The following is a 19009-nucleotide window of genomic DNA, read 5'->3' on the forward strand; positions in this document are numbered from 1 at the left end:
CTCCATGCAGATCACAACACATTAGTATCTACCTTCTGAGCCCAACTACCCAGGCAGTTTACTTTTTATACTTACCTGTTTGTCCACTCCTCATGGCTGTAATATCCTAACTAGGCTACAGGAATACTGTGGGAGAGAGTCAGAAGCCTTGCTGAAGTCAAGGTAAATGATATTTTGTCTCCTCCCATCATCTATAATTCTAGACATTTTATCATAAAATGGCAATCGGATTGGTCAGGCATCATTGACCCTTGGTAAATCCATGGCCCCTTTTATTAAAGACAAGTGCAACACTTGCACTCTCCCAGTCATCAAGGATCTCTCCAGTCTCCAAAACCTTTCAAACATTGCAGAAGATGACGCTGCAAGAGAATCAGTTCTCTCTGCATGCACGCCATCTTGTTGCCATTCGCTCTTTGTAATTCTTAACTGAAGCCGAGCTTTGGCATTCCTGACACAGAAAGCTTGACACGTTTCCTGGCTCAGACATCATTTTGAAATTTCTTCTTTGTAGCCTGTATCTGCTTCCAACTCTTCTATACTGCTTTTTCATTGAAGCTCTATCACAAGTAACCTGCCTAGCTAAGCCAGGATGTTTATCTTCCTGAGTATCAGGACTGATCATTCCTTCATTTGGAGGGTACAGTCCATAAACTTGATCAAGCTTTTCTGGGTAACTTTACCCTTCAGATCTAGCTCACATGGGATCCTGTGAGATCCAGCTGGGTGCCACCTTTAATTGTCCTCTTCAGAAGCTGTTGCTGACACCCTCTGGAAATCTTCACTGCTTCAATCCTGCCACACTTGTCTTTCAGCAGATACCAGAGACATAGAAGTTCCCCTCTTTCAGACCTACTGGATCCTTCAGAATTGTCCACAGGTCTTCTGACATCCTTCCAGCCCTAAATCCCTTAAGATTCTTAGTTTTCTAAACTCTTAAAACTAGCAGTCCCCTTTAGTGCTCAGAAAGTCTCATTGTATTAAAAACAGAATATGAAATTTCCATTACATGCAAAATGTGGTATGTTGTCCAGGAATATGTTGGAAAAAAACCCAACCTTTTTTTTTAAAGATGATTTCAGTGCAAAAATAATGCTAGTTCTTAAATTATTCCATTTCACCTTATTCACCAAGCTCAAGGCATAATTATTTGAATGTCTTCCCTGAAACAGCTGAATATAATGAATTCACAGGTTTCTTTGCTCATCTCCACAAAAAAAAATTGAGACCCTGTCCTTCTGAACTCCATGAGAGAAAGGAAAAAAAAGAATGAGACACAGCTGATATATTTGAATTAATGAGAACAATTTGGAGATGCCCATATGTTTTTTAATTGGGGCAGCACGAGAAAAGGGATATATTCTCTGTTCAGGTTGTTCTCTTTTAGTCTAGTTTTTATGAAATGATATGAAACAATGAAATTCTGTTCAATTTAGTCATCTACATTTGATGCTGAAGGCCTCTCAAACAATAGAGCTTAGAAAAGTTTGTCTTTCATCATTCCGAATTCTTGCAAGGAGATCAAAATCTTTTCATCTTACAGCGTATCTGGTTCATGTCCCCCTTTATCAGCTTTGCTTCTTTGCTAGTATTTATCACCCTGTCTAGTTTTATGGGGGTTAAGGCAGGACATGTGTGCATGGATTAATTCGATGCAAGAGCTTCTTGAAGCTCTGTTCATAATTTCATTACTATTTTACTCTGGATCTCTGAATAGACATAGCATTGATTTTTGTATAGTGCAAGTTATTACTTAATGAAAGAGACAAAAATGCTTTATAGAAAAAGAGAACACTTTTTGTACAACAAAAGAAACTTTGATGTCTAAATAACCATTCTGTCAGCTCTGAGTTGGCTTATGAAAGGGCTGTGCTATAGAACCACGTCAATCAATCACTAAAGCACCAACATCCCTATTATTGAAAAACTGTTTTCCTAATGAAACTATACACTGCAGTCATGTTATCTTTAAAGTATTCCTTCAGCATAAACTCTCTTCAGGATTCTACTATAAAAATATAATTTAAAATGTTTGCAATGTTTATTTTTAAATATGTTTATCAACCTTAGTGAAAATACAACTTCTTTCTTGTATTATTTTACAGAGAAAAAAAGCTGTTAATATCTTATTAGCTATCAATATTTAAATATTGTTGAGTGATATTTTTAAGAGTGATCTTAATGAATTTTTTTAAAACTAGGACCAAATATTTTTAAAGTATTAGCTAAAAATACATCTATTATGAATAAGTCTTATAATCTCTACACAGTATACTTAGAGTACAATTAATAAATATAAATGTTATCACAGTTGACATATTAATATTTGCTAAAGAACTGATTATTGCATAGGATAATATTTCACTATTACTTTTAAACTCTTCCCAATCATGGGAATGCTTAATTGGGTAAGTGTGATATACCAACAATCCACTCATTTCCTAAACAGCAAATATTTGCCAAGATTGGAACTCACAAATCATAAAAATCTAATTCTGACACTATATTGATACCTCATTTTTGAAAGAGTAACAAAATACTTGGACACATAAATGCTTAATTCCATCATGAAAAGTGTTTTACGATAGTATTGGAAATTTCTTATGACTGTTACACTAATTCTTCACAATTGGTGTTTCCTTAGACACAGGAGAGGAGTGTGATGCTTCAATTATACTTCCAGACTTTGAATATGCACTTTACATTGTTTTTAGACTTGGTGGCTAACAGTGCTTCTCTGAGATTCTCTGCGCGATATTTCTGGTATCCTCAGAGTTACTTCTTGCCTTGAGTGATGTAGTCCATTAAAACAACACCCAGTAAAAAAGTTCTCTGTTCTTAGCAATGTCACATGTACTTTTGCTGAGGATTGTGACATACATGTGCCCTTTGCACAAATGTATTTACAGTCGATACTTATCTGAATTTCAATATTTCCCTAAAATTCTCCCAAATTAATGAAGGCATTACTGTTAAGTCACTATCCAATTGGGCATGTGTGTCAGGCATACAGATTCTTTAACACAGAACTAGGAAATTCATTGTACTTACGGCATTCACAGCCCACTCTGTGAAAGGATGTAAACCTGCACTGCTAGAGCTGTTACTCCACTGCTCTTGCTGCAAAAGCAGAAGGGCACTGTCCCTCAGCAGATCAAGGCATTTGGTGCCTTCCACACAGGAGATAGGCATTCCTATAAGTAGACTTCCTAATGTTATTTTTTTTTAGTCCTCACTGGTATCATAGAATACCCAGGCTCATATGTAAAAATCAAATCAAAATATTTTTTAAAACTCCTTAAATATAGAACCCTGAGCCACATAGAAAACAATTATAAGTTTTTCATGTTCTCTGTGACTTATGACATGCAGGCACTAAAAGCGTATCTTCCATGTGAGCTGCATAAGAGAAAAATTGTATGTGATCTAAGATGCTTTGCACTGTAATCTGTATGACAGTAACAGTGCTGTAAAGAATTCATGTAGGGGAAGACCCTTCACAGGAATTCAAGCACTAAGAATTGTATTAGTAAGTAGGACTTAAAATTAACATACTTTCTTTTTAGTGAGTGTAGAAATATTTATATTAAGAAAAAATAGCCTTCACTTAGTGACAGAGATGTAATAATAATAGATAACAGAAACTTTCTTCAGTAGCCAGGGAAGAGCTGTAGAAATTTATTATTATTGTTTTTCTTGTAACAAGTCTATTCAAATCATCTGTGTATCACAACTTCATGTTAGGAGCAAATTAGCTTAGCTTCAATATTCACTGATGCATTTTATTGCATTCTGACTAAAGCCATATCTTGCAGACTTCTGAAACTTACCCTTTAATCCACTGCATGCAAAATTACATTATAAATATTAAAATATATATGACAGTGGAAAGTTATTAAATTTACTTCTGAATTATATAGCTGCTAGCCTCAAGCATGAAGTAGTGATAATTACCTCCGAGCTGTAATTAATTGGGCAAATAAATTGTTAAATTTTAGATGCTGATAAATAGGAGAAAGAAGCTAAAAAACCACAGCAACTGTCAGCAATATTTTAACTAAGGAATTCTGAATAAGATAAAATTACAGCCAACACATTTATAAAACAGCAACTAAAAAGAGACTATGAGACAACAGTAAAATACATTCTCATAGAATGGTTAGAATTCACTGCAATTTAAGGCATCAACAACCTCAGTATTTCAAAAGTTATTACTAATAAAGAAATTACATATGAGGAAGTACATTCAAAGACAGATTTTTCTAACCTACTTTCAGACAAAGTACAAATCACAGTTGAGAAGAAAGAACCATCCATTACCTACAGAGAATCTGGTGTACATACAAAATAAGTGAAGTAGTAAGGCAGGGAAGAGAAAACAAGAATAGAAAATTAAAGAGGACACTTACTGGGGAAAACCACATCACTTTAAGAATCCAAATTGTCAAAGAAAAATTCACAACTAGGATGATAAGCAGGAGGAGAACAAATAGGTAGAGACAACGCTTTCTCCAGCCATAAATTCCAATTTTGTAGATATATTCATTCTTCGGCCTCTCTAGGCTCGTGCCTGGTGTTGTTGTTGTATATTGTTCACGTACCATCTGCTATGTAAAAGAAAAAAAGAAAGGGAACTGCTTAGTTGTTTAATTGAAGTGACAATATTTATATAAAACTCCAAGGAAAATATGAAGATATAATTTTAATAGCTGGGAACCAGAAACTCTTATGAAATTTTACCTGGAAAGTATTTTCATTGTGCCCCATTCAACTTACATCTCAGCTTTTGATACATGCAACGTGATGTTTTAATATATGAACTGCATTAACTGCTTTTTTCAGGAGGCTTAAATTTATTTCATCTTATAAAGAATGACAAAACTTTCTACCCATTTGTAATAATATTCTAATTCTCCCATCATAAAATATTTCATGGGATCGTATCATAATCTACAGCTCACAAGTGTGTATCAGTTGGAATGTCAATATATATTAAGCTTCAGAATATGTATGTAAAGAAATGAAATTATTCCTTATGTTGTACAGGAAATAATGATTTCTCAATTTATCAGATATTCATATTTAAAGATATATCAACATTAAAAACATTGCCTACTGGGTTTAAACATCTTTATACTAAAGTTTTCAAAGAAGCATTGTTTGAATTTAAAGGCATCTTACAAAGGAATCTTCCTCAAAACATGAGAATATTCACTAACTTCCAGTTTTGCAGCACAGAGATCACCAACAATTCAAACCATTTATTAAAGCTTACAATTTTGGCCAAAAGAGTGAAAACTCAGCAGCTGAAGCTGCTTATCAAGAAGAATAGTGGGCAATATTTGTCTCATTTACACTGAGACAGAGCAAAAAAAAAACCTACAACCCAATCATAGCTGTCAGAAACAAACTATGCATTATAAATTCAAGCCCTTCCCATGAGCCAGGTATGTCCACAGGCATCTTACATCCAAAACCTGGTCCACTTTCCTATAAGATAATGCTTCCAATGAGAGTGCCTTCAGAAAGGTTTCACACAAGGTCTACTCTCAATTCGGAATTTCCTGCTATCAATGAGATCACCATGCTCTGCTCACACAGCTTTCAAAACATGATCAAATGACATCCTTGTCTCTGTTCAAGTTTCCTGCAGAGCCATCCTGTGTCTGTAACACGCTTGTGGCTCTCAGTCCTAACCCTCATCTTTAGAAAGATATCATCTTTTGTTCCTGTAGCTTCCTAGCAAGACAGAGAATGCCATATCAGCTTACAATTGAACAGAATGCATTAGCCAAATCGACAAAAAAAAAAAAAAAATTCTTGTTTATATATTTTCAAAAATTAGACCAAATAATTGGCAGTTCATAATGTAACTTTGCTTAAAGACATTATGGTATAATATTATAATTTTTTTTTCTGCTATCAGTCTCAGTTGGTCATAGACTTATGTATATAAATACTTTCATTGCTGAAAATAGTATAACAACTTGTTACTGAGGAATTACAGATTCTTAAATAACTTGGCTTAGCATTAGTGCAAAATGCTTACAAGATTTACAGGATGTTACTTAATATTCACCATATGAACTATGTATGTTTAAAAACATTGGATTAAGTATTTTAGCTCTGTAGATTACTCAAGAACATAGTACTGATTACAGAATGCTGTATCATAAAGTTGATACTATTTTTTTTCTGTTTTCTACCTAATTATTGTATAGGAAACCATTACTACTCACACAGAGGCTGCCCCTTACCTGAAATCTCTGTTACTGTGTGCTGCCATGAGATATTGGGACATTTATACATACAATGGGTTCCATAAGATGCTTAGACAAACCTTTACCCTTCCACACAATTTTCTTCTCCACACGTAACTTACAGAATAAGACACAGTAACTCTTATCTGGTAACAACAAGAGACAAACTGAGAAATAAGCTGTGCAGTAACTGCTCATGAGTAGTACAACTATGTCCTGGCTCTGGCCAGGTTAATATTTCCAGCAGCCAGGAGCGGCATGGCTGGGACTCTGAGGTTATCCTACAACCTGGTGCCATGTGCAGGGGGTGGTGGGGGAAAAGGGCTCCCTTCTAGTCCTGCTGTACACAGGTGAGCGGTCGGGGTTGCTGGTTTCTGTGTGGCGAGTACTCACATATAAATTTGTTTGCATCTCTTATACGCCCCCTTCACGAGGCAGACTGCTTTGCCTATTCCTCGTGTTTCTGTTCCCTACACCTCCAATGTAAATTTTGCTGTAGAGACCATTTGCCAAAGAGTTAATTAATTGTCACAACTTCATGCTCTTATACAGCCTCATTACAGTGGTCTCTGAGGTCGGAATTCATCTCACAACGTTAGATATGAACAATTTAGCCCTGAATATGTGAGCCAGTCAACCCGGACTCCCTTCATGGTTAACGGAGATAGGTCTCCCTGCTGGGAATTATTTATCTGACTTACGTTAGATGTGAATTTTAGACATCCTATGAACTGCTTAACTTCTCTCCATCAAGAGAAAGAGAGAGCCTGGGATGACTTTCCCATACATGTATACCTATATGTTGTAGACATTTCAACCAGAATGATTTCCAAAAGCAGTAATTTTACAAGATAGGAATTTTCTGATTTCTCTTCTTCTCTGTTCCATTTTTACCCTGCTGTAAAATGTTTATTTTGTGAGTTGAGGGTTTTATAAATAATGTATTATGTACTGCTGTTTAATGAGGTGAGGTCAAAATCCATTATGCATTTCAGCAAAAAGCCTATGAGTTTTGTGATTGTTTTCAGCCCTTCAGAAATTCCACAGGGGACATCTCCCAGCACAGCATTGTTCCCTGCATGAATTATTTTTTCCTGACAGAAAACAGTTCTGTTGTTACTGAGCATTATTAATACTGACAAAAATTGCTTTGGTCATAGTAAATAGGCAGTGTCGGCCTAGACAACTGAATGCTTTGAGAAGGATTTTCTCCCTAACATAATATTTCATTATTTTTAGGAGAATTAGTGCCCTACTATTACATAATTACAACAGAAATCCTTTCAGAACTGATACTGTTGGACTGCTTCTTTTGAGAGAATCAACCTTCCACACTACTGACTTACATGTTCTGTACAAGCTGAAATCACATAGGAAAACAATCTCAGAACTGTCCGGAGAGATCAGAGGGAAATCTTTTTATAAGTCTGGGATGTTTTAGAAAGGTAGGCTGAAAGGAAAGCCTTAGATAGGCAGACCTCATAGTTGTTTTGTGAAGTCTGCCAAGATTCAAGAAAGACTCATGGAAGAAGAACAACAGGTACTTTGTACTACAATGAGAAATGGGATTTGTAAGTGGAATAACCATGAAACTAGTTGTGTAGGAGCATTCTAAACAGGCACCAAGAAAGAAGTGGGGACTTAGACACTTGGATGTACACAATTTAGTTGGAGAAGCAAGAAACCTGCAGAATGCACAATGACTCTGGTAAATGTTATCTTTGTGTTATTTTACAAGGAAGCAGCATACAGTGACCAAGAGTTAAGAAATACTGGCAACCTACAGTGCAGATTAAATGGCAATTGAATTTCAGAATGAAAATTCTTACGTCTTTCATATGGTCCACGAAAATGTCCTATTTGCATCAGGTCAGCAGTACCACAATAAACAAACTACTACAAATAAACTACTTAATTGGAAGCGGAATTTCTTGGTGTTCCTATTCAAGGGCCACTACAATCAGCACATTTCTTATGGATTTTTGTAGATTTGGCCATAATTCATGGGATCAAGCCCTGTCACAATAGTTTGTTATTTAGAAATAGTTTCCAATTGTCATAATCTATTTTACTGGAATCCATTTAAACCAAATTACTTCTTGTCTCTTTGCTGATTTAAACAAGATACTGAATGCTAATTAGCTGCCAAAAGATTTTCACAGATTTTAAATGACAGATCAAACTCATGAATAAGCAGTAACACTGCAGATTTTTGACCTCATGAGATTTCCCATGTGTTCAGACATTGTGTGTGTTGCATGTAAGGCATGAAATTCATGCCTGTAGTAATACATATGAGCTGCCCATGAAAGATCTGTATGTTCTTCACACTTACAATTGTCCACCAAAAATATATAACCATGACAGAACATTTCCCTAGCTCTGGTGCACCTTCTTCCATGCAAGGCTTAGAAACTGGTCTCTGTCATTTGAGTGATTCTGAGGTCTAGGAGGTTTTTATGTTAATATTGATTAATGAAAGACATTGAAAAACTGTCTATCACTAATGTTAGTGTTGGACAGAGATTAGTTTGGGCATCAAGTTCAAACAGCTATTCTGACAGCTCTACACTTAACATTCACTTAAGACAGCTATGTTTTTAAAATTTGAATACTTATCCTTTAACCTGCTTATGAAAGCAAGCCTGAGTGAAAGCATGTTATTTGTATTATTTTCAAGAACAATTTATCTGTAGGAAATACTGAAGACGGAATATTAATTCAATTAAAATAAGTAATCTCAGTATATTCCAACTAAAAATGTGTTTTCATTGTTTTTGTTCATAAATGGCTGTTATTTTCATGCAAATAAAATTCCCCTTTATACACAGTTCAGAACTGTGTCACTCAAGTACTTCGTCATGTTGTCTTAATGCAACTGTTAATAACATACAATTAGAAAACAATCTAAATACAGAACTACTTGGTTAACACCAATAACCAGCTGTAATTACATTAATAATAATTAATATTAATAATTATTAATATTTCATGTTTTCAGCAAAGAGACAAAAAGCTTAGCATTCAATAAAACCTTTTCAAATCAGAGTTCAGAAGAACTGGTGAGGTATCACAGTGAAATTTGCACCACTGGTGCTTGTACTATGCTTGTTCTTCTTCCTGAACAGTCATCAGTCCATCTACTCTTCCCTCTTGTTCTGGTTTTGGCCAGGACAAGGTTAATTTTTTGCGTCAGCTGGAAGGAGACACTGTTGAATGTGGGTGTGTCCAGGACCCTGATGTTTTTCTATACCCCAGCAGATCATAGCCAAGGGTGGGGGAGAAGGGACTCTGGCTTTTGAGGAAAAGGGCATTCCTTTCAGAGGACGAAAACATGTTTGGGAAGAAGTAATCTGGTATTTTTTTATGGTTGCATGCTTTCCATGCAAGTAATTTCTTTGTATAGTATTTAGTATTTTCTATACCTTCTCTTGTTGCTGTTACTGTTTGTTTTCTCATCTCATTGCTGTTTCCAGCAAACTGTTCTTATGTCAAGCCATAATCCTTGCCTTTTGTGATTCCAGTTGGAAGGGAGGGGGAGCAAGTGGCATTCACAGGCAAGAAAATTCACAGTATGTGTGGGCATGAAAGAGGTGATAGTGCAAAACAAAAACAGTACAGTGAAAAGACTATTTCAACCTCTTAAACTAAATTCTTGTGCCATTGTATACAAACAGCAAACTGAAATTAAACAACCTGTCAGCTGAGGCAAGTGAGAGCTACTTTTATGCTCTGCATACAGTATCTTCAAGGAATATCATGTTCATTTTCTGTGCATGTTGTATTGGGCTAGATGTAGATTGTATTATTATAGTATGAACATCACAAGTACATCAAGACTTCACACTTCAGTGCATTCAGGCACGCACACTTTGTCTTTGTAAACACAGAAGCAGTCCAATGATTACTCCAACAGGAAACAGGTACTGAAAGATGAAAGACAATAGACAATCCTGTTGTTCAGAGAAAAAGATGAGAAACCTTTGGAATCCATATAGAAAAGCTTTCAGGACAAAAGCAGAAAGGCAGGGAAAAATCAAACCATGATTAGGTGAAAATTTTATAATTATCAGCCTTTCCATCATATTGTATTTAATCTTGCCCAACCTAGCTTTGTTGAAGTTTTTCTGTTGTATAGCATATTACAGTTTGAATTATAAACTAGTGTCATCAGCTGAAAAGAGCTGGATCCCTGCAGCATAATTTTTGGAAACCAGTGAAGAAATTTATATGGCCTTAACTGTTTGCATACCCCGCGGTGCACATTTGCCTAATAACTATGACATGGTCACAATTAACAGCTTTATACATTTTAACTAGAGTTGAAAGGCCATCACTGACAGCACAAGATTATATGAATATTAATGACAATTAATATATATAAAATATACATTATATATAAAATATACAATATTGCTTTTAGAACATATTATTAATATGCTATATAAAATACTCTTTGTCTAATATGTCTAGTCATTAACCTCATTTACAGCAAATTTTTTTAAACCTTGTTTTCTATCCTTCAATTTGATTTGTTTTCCTCTTTTAAAAGTTCCGAAAACATAAATGAGGTAAGAAAAAATATAAAATCATGTTACTCCCACCAGAATTAAAAGACCACACAAAAATATTACATAAACTTTTTGTAAATTATTTGTAAAAATTTGTAAATTTTGTAAACTATTTTAAATTTTTACATACTTTATGAGCATTTGAAGAAGAATTTGTGGTATGAGACTTGTTTTTTATGTAAAAAGGGAACCTTCTCTCTGAAATTCAGTCACTATTACAGCTAAGTGACCTTGAGTACCATAATATGAAAGGAAAATTAAAATCTCACAATTATTACTTTTTACTAAGAACTTAGAATAACTGATGTAGAAATGCTTGAATGATGATGCAGGTGAAGCTACTGTTTAAACCCTGTGGAACTCTCACTACTATTACTAATTTTCTTAAGGGATTAAGAAATAATCCCTTAAGAAGAGAGAAAAGAGAGGTCTGTACAGCCATTGTTTTCACTTAACAGTTAAAGACTGAGACACATTAATGGTGTCAAGATCATTTGTTTCCTTCCATACTGTTCTTTGTATAATGAACTTTCAGTTTCAGCATGTAAAACACTGTCTTACCCTGTTGGATGTAATTCAGTGTTTTTCAACAGGGTTTATTACCACAAAGACATTTTAAAAGTCAAACCTGCAACAGGTAACTAATCTCTTCTTACTAGTACAGTTTTTATTCTCCAACTCCTTTGAGAAGATATCTCATGGGCTTTGAGTAGAGGATAAAAATGCGATAGTGAACAATTTGCTTTAATGAACCTAATTGTGAAATAAATTTTGCCCTCTAAAGTCCCACACACTTTTCCCCCATAGTAGCTGCTCTTCAACATGATTTATCTTTTCCTTTAAAACTTTAAAACTATTATATACATAACACACATATACATAATGTACTGCCATGAATATCAAAACAGAAATCATTCTAGTCTTCTGGCTGTGAGGTTTCTCTCTCTGAAACACAGGACAGAGTAGATTCATTCCCCTAGATCCCTCTTTCTCTTTAATTGTGCATTTAAAGAAGTGTTTATAACTAAGCTAGGCATGAACTTTAACTACCTGTCTTTGTATGGGCAAGTCTTTCAAAAGCTAGCATGAGATCTGCCTGAGATCTGTCTTGAGACAGGTGGAAAAAGGAAAATATTAATGTGCAAGGAGTGCTGAGAGACATCTTGTTCCTATGGAAAGGCTAGGAGAATCACCCTTCTTTGTCTCCTTATAGTTTAATAAAAATTCTGTCTTTATGAAAAATAATCACTTATGCATTTAGTTTCCTGTATAAAGGGCTTTCTCACTAAGGAGGACAAAATAAAATTAAACACACAGGGATGTCTTGAGGATTTAATAAATTTTCCAACTCTAATTTATAAAATGATAGTTTGAAAGAATTGTAACATTACTTAACACTGTATCCTCTCTTATTCTGATCATTTGATCCTTCCAGGTGTCAAAGGGCTTTTTCTTTGGGTGAAAGTGGAAGGTTTCTCTTGGGAAAACTTGCCTTAGGGAAAAAATAAATCATTCCTTGCAAGTAATAAGGGTTTACAAAGCAATCCTTGTATAATCTGACACTTCAAGGAGAGAAATGAAGAGAAGGTGGCTGTCAAATTTACAGAACTTTCACTATAATCTACCACAGGTAGTTTTTGTTCACTAGCATTTTAGTTCTTTCATTCAGTGACAGCTAAATTATTTCCTTATTCAGAAGAGACGTGCACATTACACTGTATGCAGATAAAGCCTTTCCATTCACTCCTTGTTATAGTTAATTACTGCAAAAGTCTGGCATTGAATTCTGAAGGTCGTTGCCAAGTAATTTGGTGACCAAAATTCTGAATAAAACATCAAATTGTAGAATTTTCATAAAATTTCATAAAATTTCATATACACAAAATCAAATATCAAACAAGGATGTGATGGCTACAGACTACAGTAGTACTACTATACTACAGTATATAAATTGTGTTTTCTATCCCAGACATCCAATTTTTTATTATTACTAAAAAAAATTGAATTGTCAGGCAAGACAAAAGTCAGCTGAAATCAGAAATTAAACATCACAATTAAAATCACATATTTACTCAGACCAAGACTTAGCAACATCTTGCTGTGTATCTACCTACCCAAGGAAGTCAATAATACTCAAGGAAATTACTAAGATTATAAAATCCCTCTGTGGAGAACAAGAATGCCATATGTTATTCAATTTCAAATCTTCTTCTTAGAAAAAACTTATTGCTTTTATAAAAGCAAATAATTCCTCACGTGAAATACAAAATGTTTTACCAACTTATACAGAGGAAGTGAACTGTTTTGCATCACATAGTAGCTCTTTAGGGCTATACAACTAAAATGTAAGTTTTTACTTAGATATGCATGTAGGGCACAAAAGGTATCATCATAATTGAGAAAAAAATCTAGAATATGCTCTGAGCTTAATTCCCTGCCATATCCTTTTCATTAACATCTCCAAATGGTAAATTAGTTTAAATTTCTAGCAAAGATAAAACATATTGTGCTGTTTAGAGATATATTTCTGTTTTGCATTAGAAATTTGAGGACTGACAAATGAAGACTCTTGATGAAATTCAAATTTTTAATCTTCATACCATATTTTTATACCACAAGCTTTTGTGCCTGCAAAAGCAATACATCTAGACCTGCTAGAAAGTGCTAGACAGAAAATTACATGTGAGACTGCTATTCATTTCCAGGACTGCTCTATAGAAGTATTCTTGTATTCTCAATTGTACATTAAACTCTCTACTGTCCTCCAGAGAAAAACCTCTTTCACTTAGATTTACAATATCACTGGCAAGTCCAGAAAATTACAGCACTTGAGAGACAGCTACAGAAAAGACATGTTTTTAGGACATTGCCTATATTCTTTAAGAAAAACTGTTTTTCACATTGCATTACAATGGACTATGGAGATGTCCACAATACCTTTGGAAGTTCTAATTTGATTTCTTATTGGAAATTATTCTGTTCAATGGCTGTAACGTAAAACATTCTTCCCCAATTGCTTGCAACCATCTGATAGTCTGCTTACTCTACATTTTACTTATTCATTAGTAGCTCTTCCTTTACAATCCCTTTATAACTATTTCTAAATACAACAAAGGTTACATTTTGGCTTAAACCAACATTATTGATCTTTTATTTATTCAAAATATGAAAACAAGGAGTATTCTCTGACAATGACAAAATTCTTCCTGTTTGCATATAAAAATTAATAGGAATTGTATAATCCTTGAAGATTTATGTGTGTTTCTCGTCACTATTCTACTCTGTACTCAAGCTCTTGGAAGAATGGACAGTGGAGATATATTGTGGTAGTAAAGCTAAAATGCAGTCAGCAATACCTAAATATATCGGAGGTTCTTGGGACTGAAAATTAAGATGAAGCCACATCTGGTGCTATCTTGCTTTTTTTACCAGAAAAAGTTACAAGAAGACATTTTTGCCTCCTGTACATGAATGAGTAACATCTGGTCCTGATGACAGAAAAATCATTATTATCAGTTTTATTGATTTATCCCAAAATATCTTCTAATGATTTTTTTCTCATTTGGGACATTTCTTCAAAGCCATCCTCCAGAATGAAAAGGTATATAGAGAAGTTTCCCAGACCTCCTCAGTGGGGAACACTGGTGTTTACTCCTTTAGGATTTTCTTTCTGACGGCTCCATTCAGGCACTCAAAATATAAATCTTCAGTGTATATCCAGTACTCAAATGTATAGTATTAATATTAAAAAACAAACACAAGTCAAGTAAAAACAAACCTAATCCACAAAGGAACTGAATGAATATTTCTGACTGCATAAACCTACCTCCAAATAATCTTGTAAAGTATCACGTTAGATACTTGCACCATCAATCACCAAAAATATTATTCACAATATTTAATAACTTTTAACACCAATTGTAAATGATTGTTAGAAATTATCCAACTCGGCACATCTTATGTTGAGGAAAATATTCAAGTCTACCTTCTCTGGCCATTTCTGCTAAAATCCATGGAGAAAAAATAAAATCACTCTCAAGACAGCAATTCACATATATCTAGGCACATACAAAGTCATTCAGGACATACCACAAAGCAGAAATTCTGTCTCTATGGTCTAAATACTAATTTAACACCTACCAAAGTTGACTTACGATACCTCAGAGTGTCCCAACACAGGAATTCTTAGATGTTACAAAAGCCTGTAAGACATGAGGGACTGGTCCTCACTACCTCTGATCATGAAACAGGTCACACACTGTACTTGAACATATAGAACACCTTTTATGAACACAGCAGTAATATTCTGAAACAAATTCAGGATTTGAGTTGGGAGGTAACTGTTTCATCTGGGAGGAATGCTGAGAAAGGGCAAACTGAAAGCCCAGTTTATGCTCATCACTTGAATCAGCAGCAAAGATAAAACTGAAGTTAGCAGCAAAGTATAGAGGGAATAAAAAGGGACTAGAGTACAGGACCTGTGTATGTTTGCAGCTTCTTTCAACTGTGTCTAAAAATCCTTTAAAAGCAAAAAAGAAACAGTGAAAGCATAACAATTTATTACATAACCAGAAGTAGTGATGAGGCCTAGTTCTGTACAGATTTGTATGTTTGGCCAAGTACCCAATACCAGCGCAGTTATCTTGTTACTTCTGCTCTATCCATGTGCTTTACAAAATTTCCTGAGCCAAATATAACACACATCAGTACTAGCTAGCTTCAGTTGTGTATTCTGACCCAGTAGACACTATTCACCTGCCAACAGAATGTACCACGACTAGAGTTTTCCTCTAATGAAGGAATTATCTCACAAGACACTTTCACTAAACTTGAAAAAAATAAATTACTTTGAAAACTTCTTTGCCTTTATTTTGTCAAAATCAAATCTGCAAAGTCAAAAAAGATGGTGGAGGAAGTGGGATGGGCAGAAACTTTGAGGTGAACAACAGTTCTGAATTTGTAGCTGAATTCTGTCAGTTTAATTAAAAATATAAAAAGAATAAAATTCAACCAGAATGAAATACCAATAGACAGCAACCATTTGTAGAGTAATATTTTACATAGCTTTTACAAAAAGATTACATTTTAAAATATTTTATTTTTCTTGCAAGTGTGAAACATTTGATAAACAGGAGTACTTACTTAGCATTCTACTTATTTGGAAATAACATCTAAGAACTCCCCTCAATTCATCACATTCAAACTTTTATTATATCAGGTCAGCAGTACTACTCTTAACCTAGGTGATGAAACAGAATTCTAGCTACTTTAGAGTGGTTTTCCTGACTCTGAGTGTCATGGACATTAAGGGAAGAAGTTTATTCGCATATCTGACAAAATGGATACATCCCGTGCTCTTTATATTGCCATTTAAATTGTTATCCTAAACTAGATTTATTTACTCTGTATTGTTACTGTATGACTTGGATGCTCTCAATTATATTTAATTCCTCCTTTATCATCAGTGTACAGGATCATCACAAAAGAAAGAACCACAAAGCTTTACTTTCACACACACTGAAGATAAACTTGCAGACAGGATCTGGTAGCTAGTAAGTTTGAGCTGCAGCAAAAACTAGGAAAATCTGTGTACAAAATTTCATTTCTTCAGTGCCATTAAATGCAGATAAGAATTGTTTTGTGGCCTTCAATTTTCTTTCACTGGAGACAACAGCAGATTTCTCAAAACACTTGCAGGCATAAATTTTTAAAAAAAATTTGTTGTCATTCGTCATGCTTTTTCTGGTTATTTGTCACACTTAGAAGTGTGACACAGTGTCCAGAATTGCAAAGCTCACTCAGGAAGGAATGGGAAAATAATCTTTGTTGGGGTCATTGAAACACATCAAAAGACCTGATATTCCAAATAAATGTGAAGAAAATTAAAACAATCCCTCTGATGGAGGCAAATCATGATAGAATCTCTGCTGTCATAATCTCGTATGTATGTTTACCAGACAAAGAATAAATTTAGATACTTTTTAAAAAAGCAATTGCATATTTTTCTGTTTAAAAATACTTAAAAAAAAATATAAAATTTCTATGTTTTTGATAGAAGAGCTTTCCTATCATATGACAATGATTACCAGCAGCAAAATGTATCTTATAGAAATAGTGTTCCCAAAGCAAATCCTGTTTTGAGAGAGCTTTTAGCAAAAGCCCTTTAACACTATCCTCAATGTTGTTTGCAGGAAAAGAATTCAATGTCGTCAGAGCTGGGAAGAGGAGAGAGTGAAAACAAATAGCTCTATTTAAATACACAAAGACATACACATTGGCATAACTTTTCCCTCTTTTTCCTTGTCTTGCTGCTGCTTTTATGAAGGTCCTATTCCCAGGTAGAATGCTGTTACCTCCTGAGAAGTACACTTCCAGTACATTCACTAGACCAGCACAATTACAAGATAACTCCCTTTTGTGGTGCTTTCCTGTGTTGGTTGTGGACCTCGAAAAGCAGCTTATTTAGTCTTGATAAATGACTTCACATAGGAAATGGTGAAACACTTCACAGAATACTGCTATTCTGTGAAGCTTCTTTTTTCTTTTTTTAAATTGAAATAAAAGTACATGGAAGAAGGAATAGAACTAGATGTAGAGGCTAGAGATGAAAATGAATCCTCAAGTCTTTGCTCTCTAATTCAAGTGATTCATCACATTCATACTTTAAAAATGATGATAGAATAATTTGACCTTGCATCTGAAAAGTAACTATACCTTTTTTGACAAGTCACATATAGCTAAACTAAAGATTCAAAATTCACTTTTCAGTAGCAGGGGAAGCAAAATGCTTTCCTACATACACTGTGTCTCATTACATGCTTTAAACTTTTGCCCTTTTCTGATGAATTTTAAATGTCAATGACTACAAAATGACGTGTTCCTGTTGCTTTGCAGTCCTGATCATAACAGCTTTATTACTCATTTTTACTTACACTGGGGAAAACCCAATTATTTTAAATGTGTATTAGACACATAAGGACATCATCAAAAGACTTGTACTGCAGCAGCCTTTTTTGGTGTTGTTGACTCCAACTGTTTAGGCAGCAACCATCTCTAAGTTTCTTTCTAAGCAGCTGTGACAAAGGATTAATGCAATGCAAGAAACACAAAAAATCAAGAACATGCAAAAGTGTATAAATACTGGTTTTGATCAGTATACCAGTTCTTGGATTAAAACCTGTAAGAAAGACATAGCTGATCTTTCAGTTAGCTGTAAAAAAAATGCACCATCAACAAAACCCAAATTAACTGTTAAGTATGTAGGCATTCCAAGATAAACTAAAATCTCTTATTTGACATATATACTCCTTGTATTTCAAAGTAGAATTTTCCATACAAAGTATTTAATCCAAAATGGAAATCAGCAGGTATTACTAAAATCCTTAACTTCTGTTGAAAGTTGATTTACTGATGTAAATCACATAGTATAATCTGAAATGTAGGATTTATTTTTCCTAAAGATTTCTTCATTTTAAAGATTCTAATTTGAGTAATTGGAAAACAACTCCTATTTAGATCAAATAACAAGCATATTACCTTCTCCAGAAAGTTTGTCTGAAGTTTCTAAAGTTATTCTTTAAGCTTACATAGGAAAAGACATTCATAGAGCACAAGTGTAACTTGTGTTCTTAAACTTCAGTCAGATGTTTGTTCCTCAAATATGGACAATAGTGCTTTACCCGTCAATCAGTTTTCGTAGCACGAGATATTACCAGAGAACCAAGAGCTGCAAGTCAGGCTTTCCCAAACTCAAATTCTGGAAAAATACACAAGTTTCTAATGGCAAAATAAAGATAAATGACGCTGTATCTTAGTGCCTGCAGGTTCACCTAGTCCAGGTTTGCAGTGATTTGGACTGTTCTCTAAAAACTGGGTAACTAAACCCTGCCTAGGATAGATTTTGATTCCCTACTTGGCAGCGGAAGAACAATGTCACACATATTTCTGGAGGGTAATCGCTTTTCTGGAAAGCTTTAGTTCAACATAAGGACAACTGAGAGATTTTTGTCAGCCCCTGGTGTACATAAGCAGAGTGCCAACAAAGCTTTAAAATCTATTATTTCAATTTAAAGGAAATGCTGGATAAACTCAGCTGAAATTTAAAATCATCTGCCACAAGGTGGAGATCTCTTTTGGTAGGAGAAAATAGTCTTAAAAATGTTTATATTTCTTTTTAGC

The 19009-nt window shown here is 34.5% G+C and overlaps 1 protein-coding gene across 4 annotated transcripts in view; it reads right to left on the reverse strand.

The window, feature by feature from the left end:
* SGCG (sarcoglycan gamma) overlaps nt 1–19009 on the reverse strand; it is a 104761-nt gene that overhangs the window by 47102 nt on the left and 38650 nt on the right. For 2 of the 4 annotated variants that reach the window (XM_088069000.1, XM_014248786.2), the window contains one exon: nt 4410–4604. In XM_088069000.1, the coding sequence (XP_087925126.1) occupies nt 4410–4604 (195 nt within the window). Of the gene's footprint in view, nt 1–4409; nt 4608–19009 lie in introns of all 4 variants that reach the window. The other 2 variants (XM_005516264.3, XM_014248782.2) reach the window with 1 other exon arrangement.

The sequence above is a fragment of the Pseudopodoces humilis genome, chromosome 2 (genome assembly GCF_049639895.1).
Source record: "Pseudopodoces humilis isolate 2021_Gansu_Grassland_sample_001 chromosome 2, ASM4963989v1, whole genome shotgun sequence".
In the NCBI taxonomy this organism is placed as follows: domain Eukaryota; kingdom Metazoa; phylum Chordata; class Aves; order Passeriformes; family Paridae; genus Pseudopodoces; species Pseudopodoces humilis.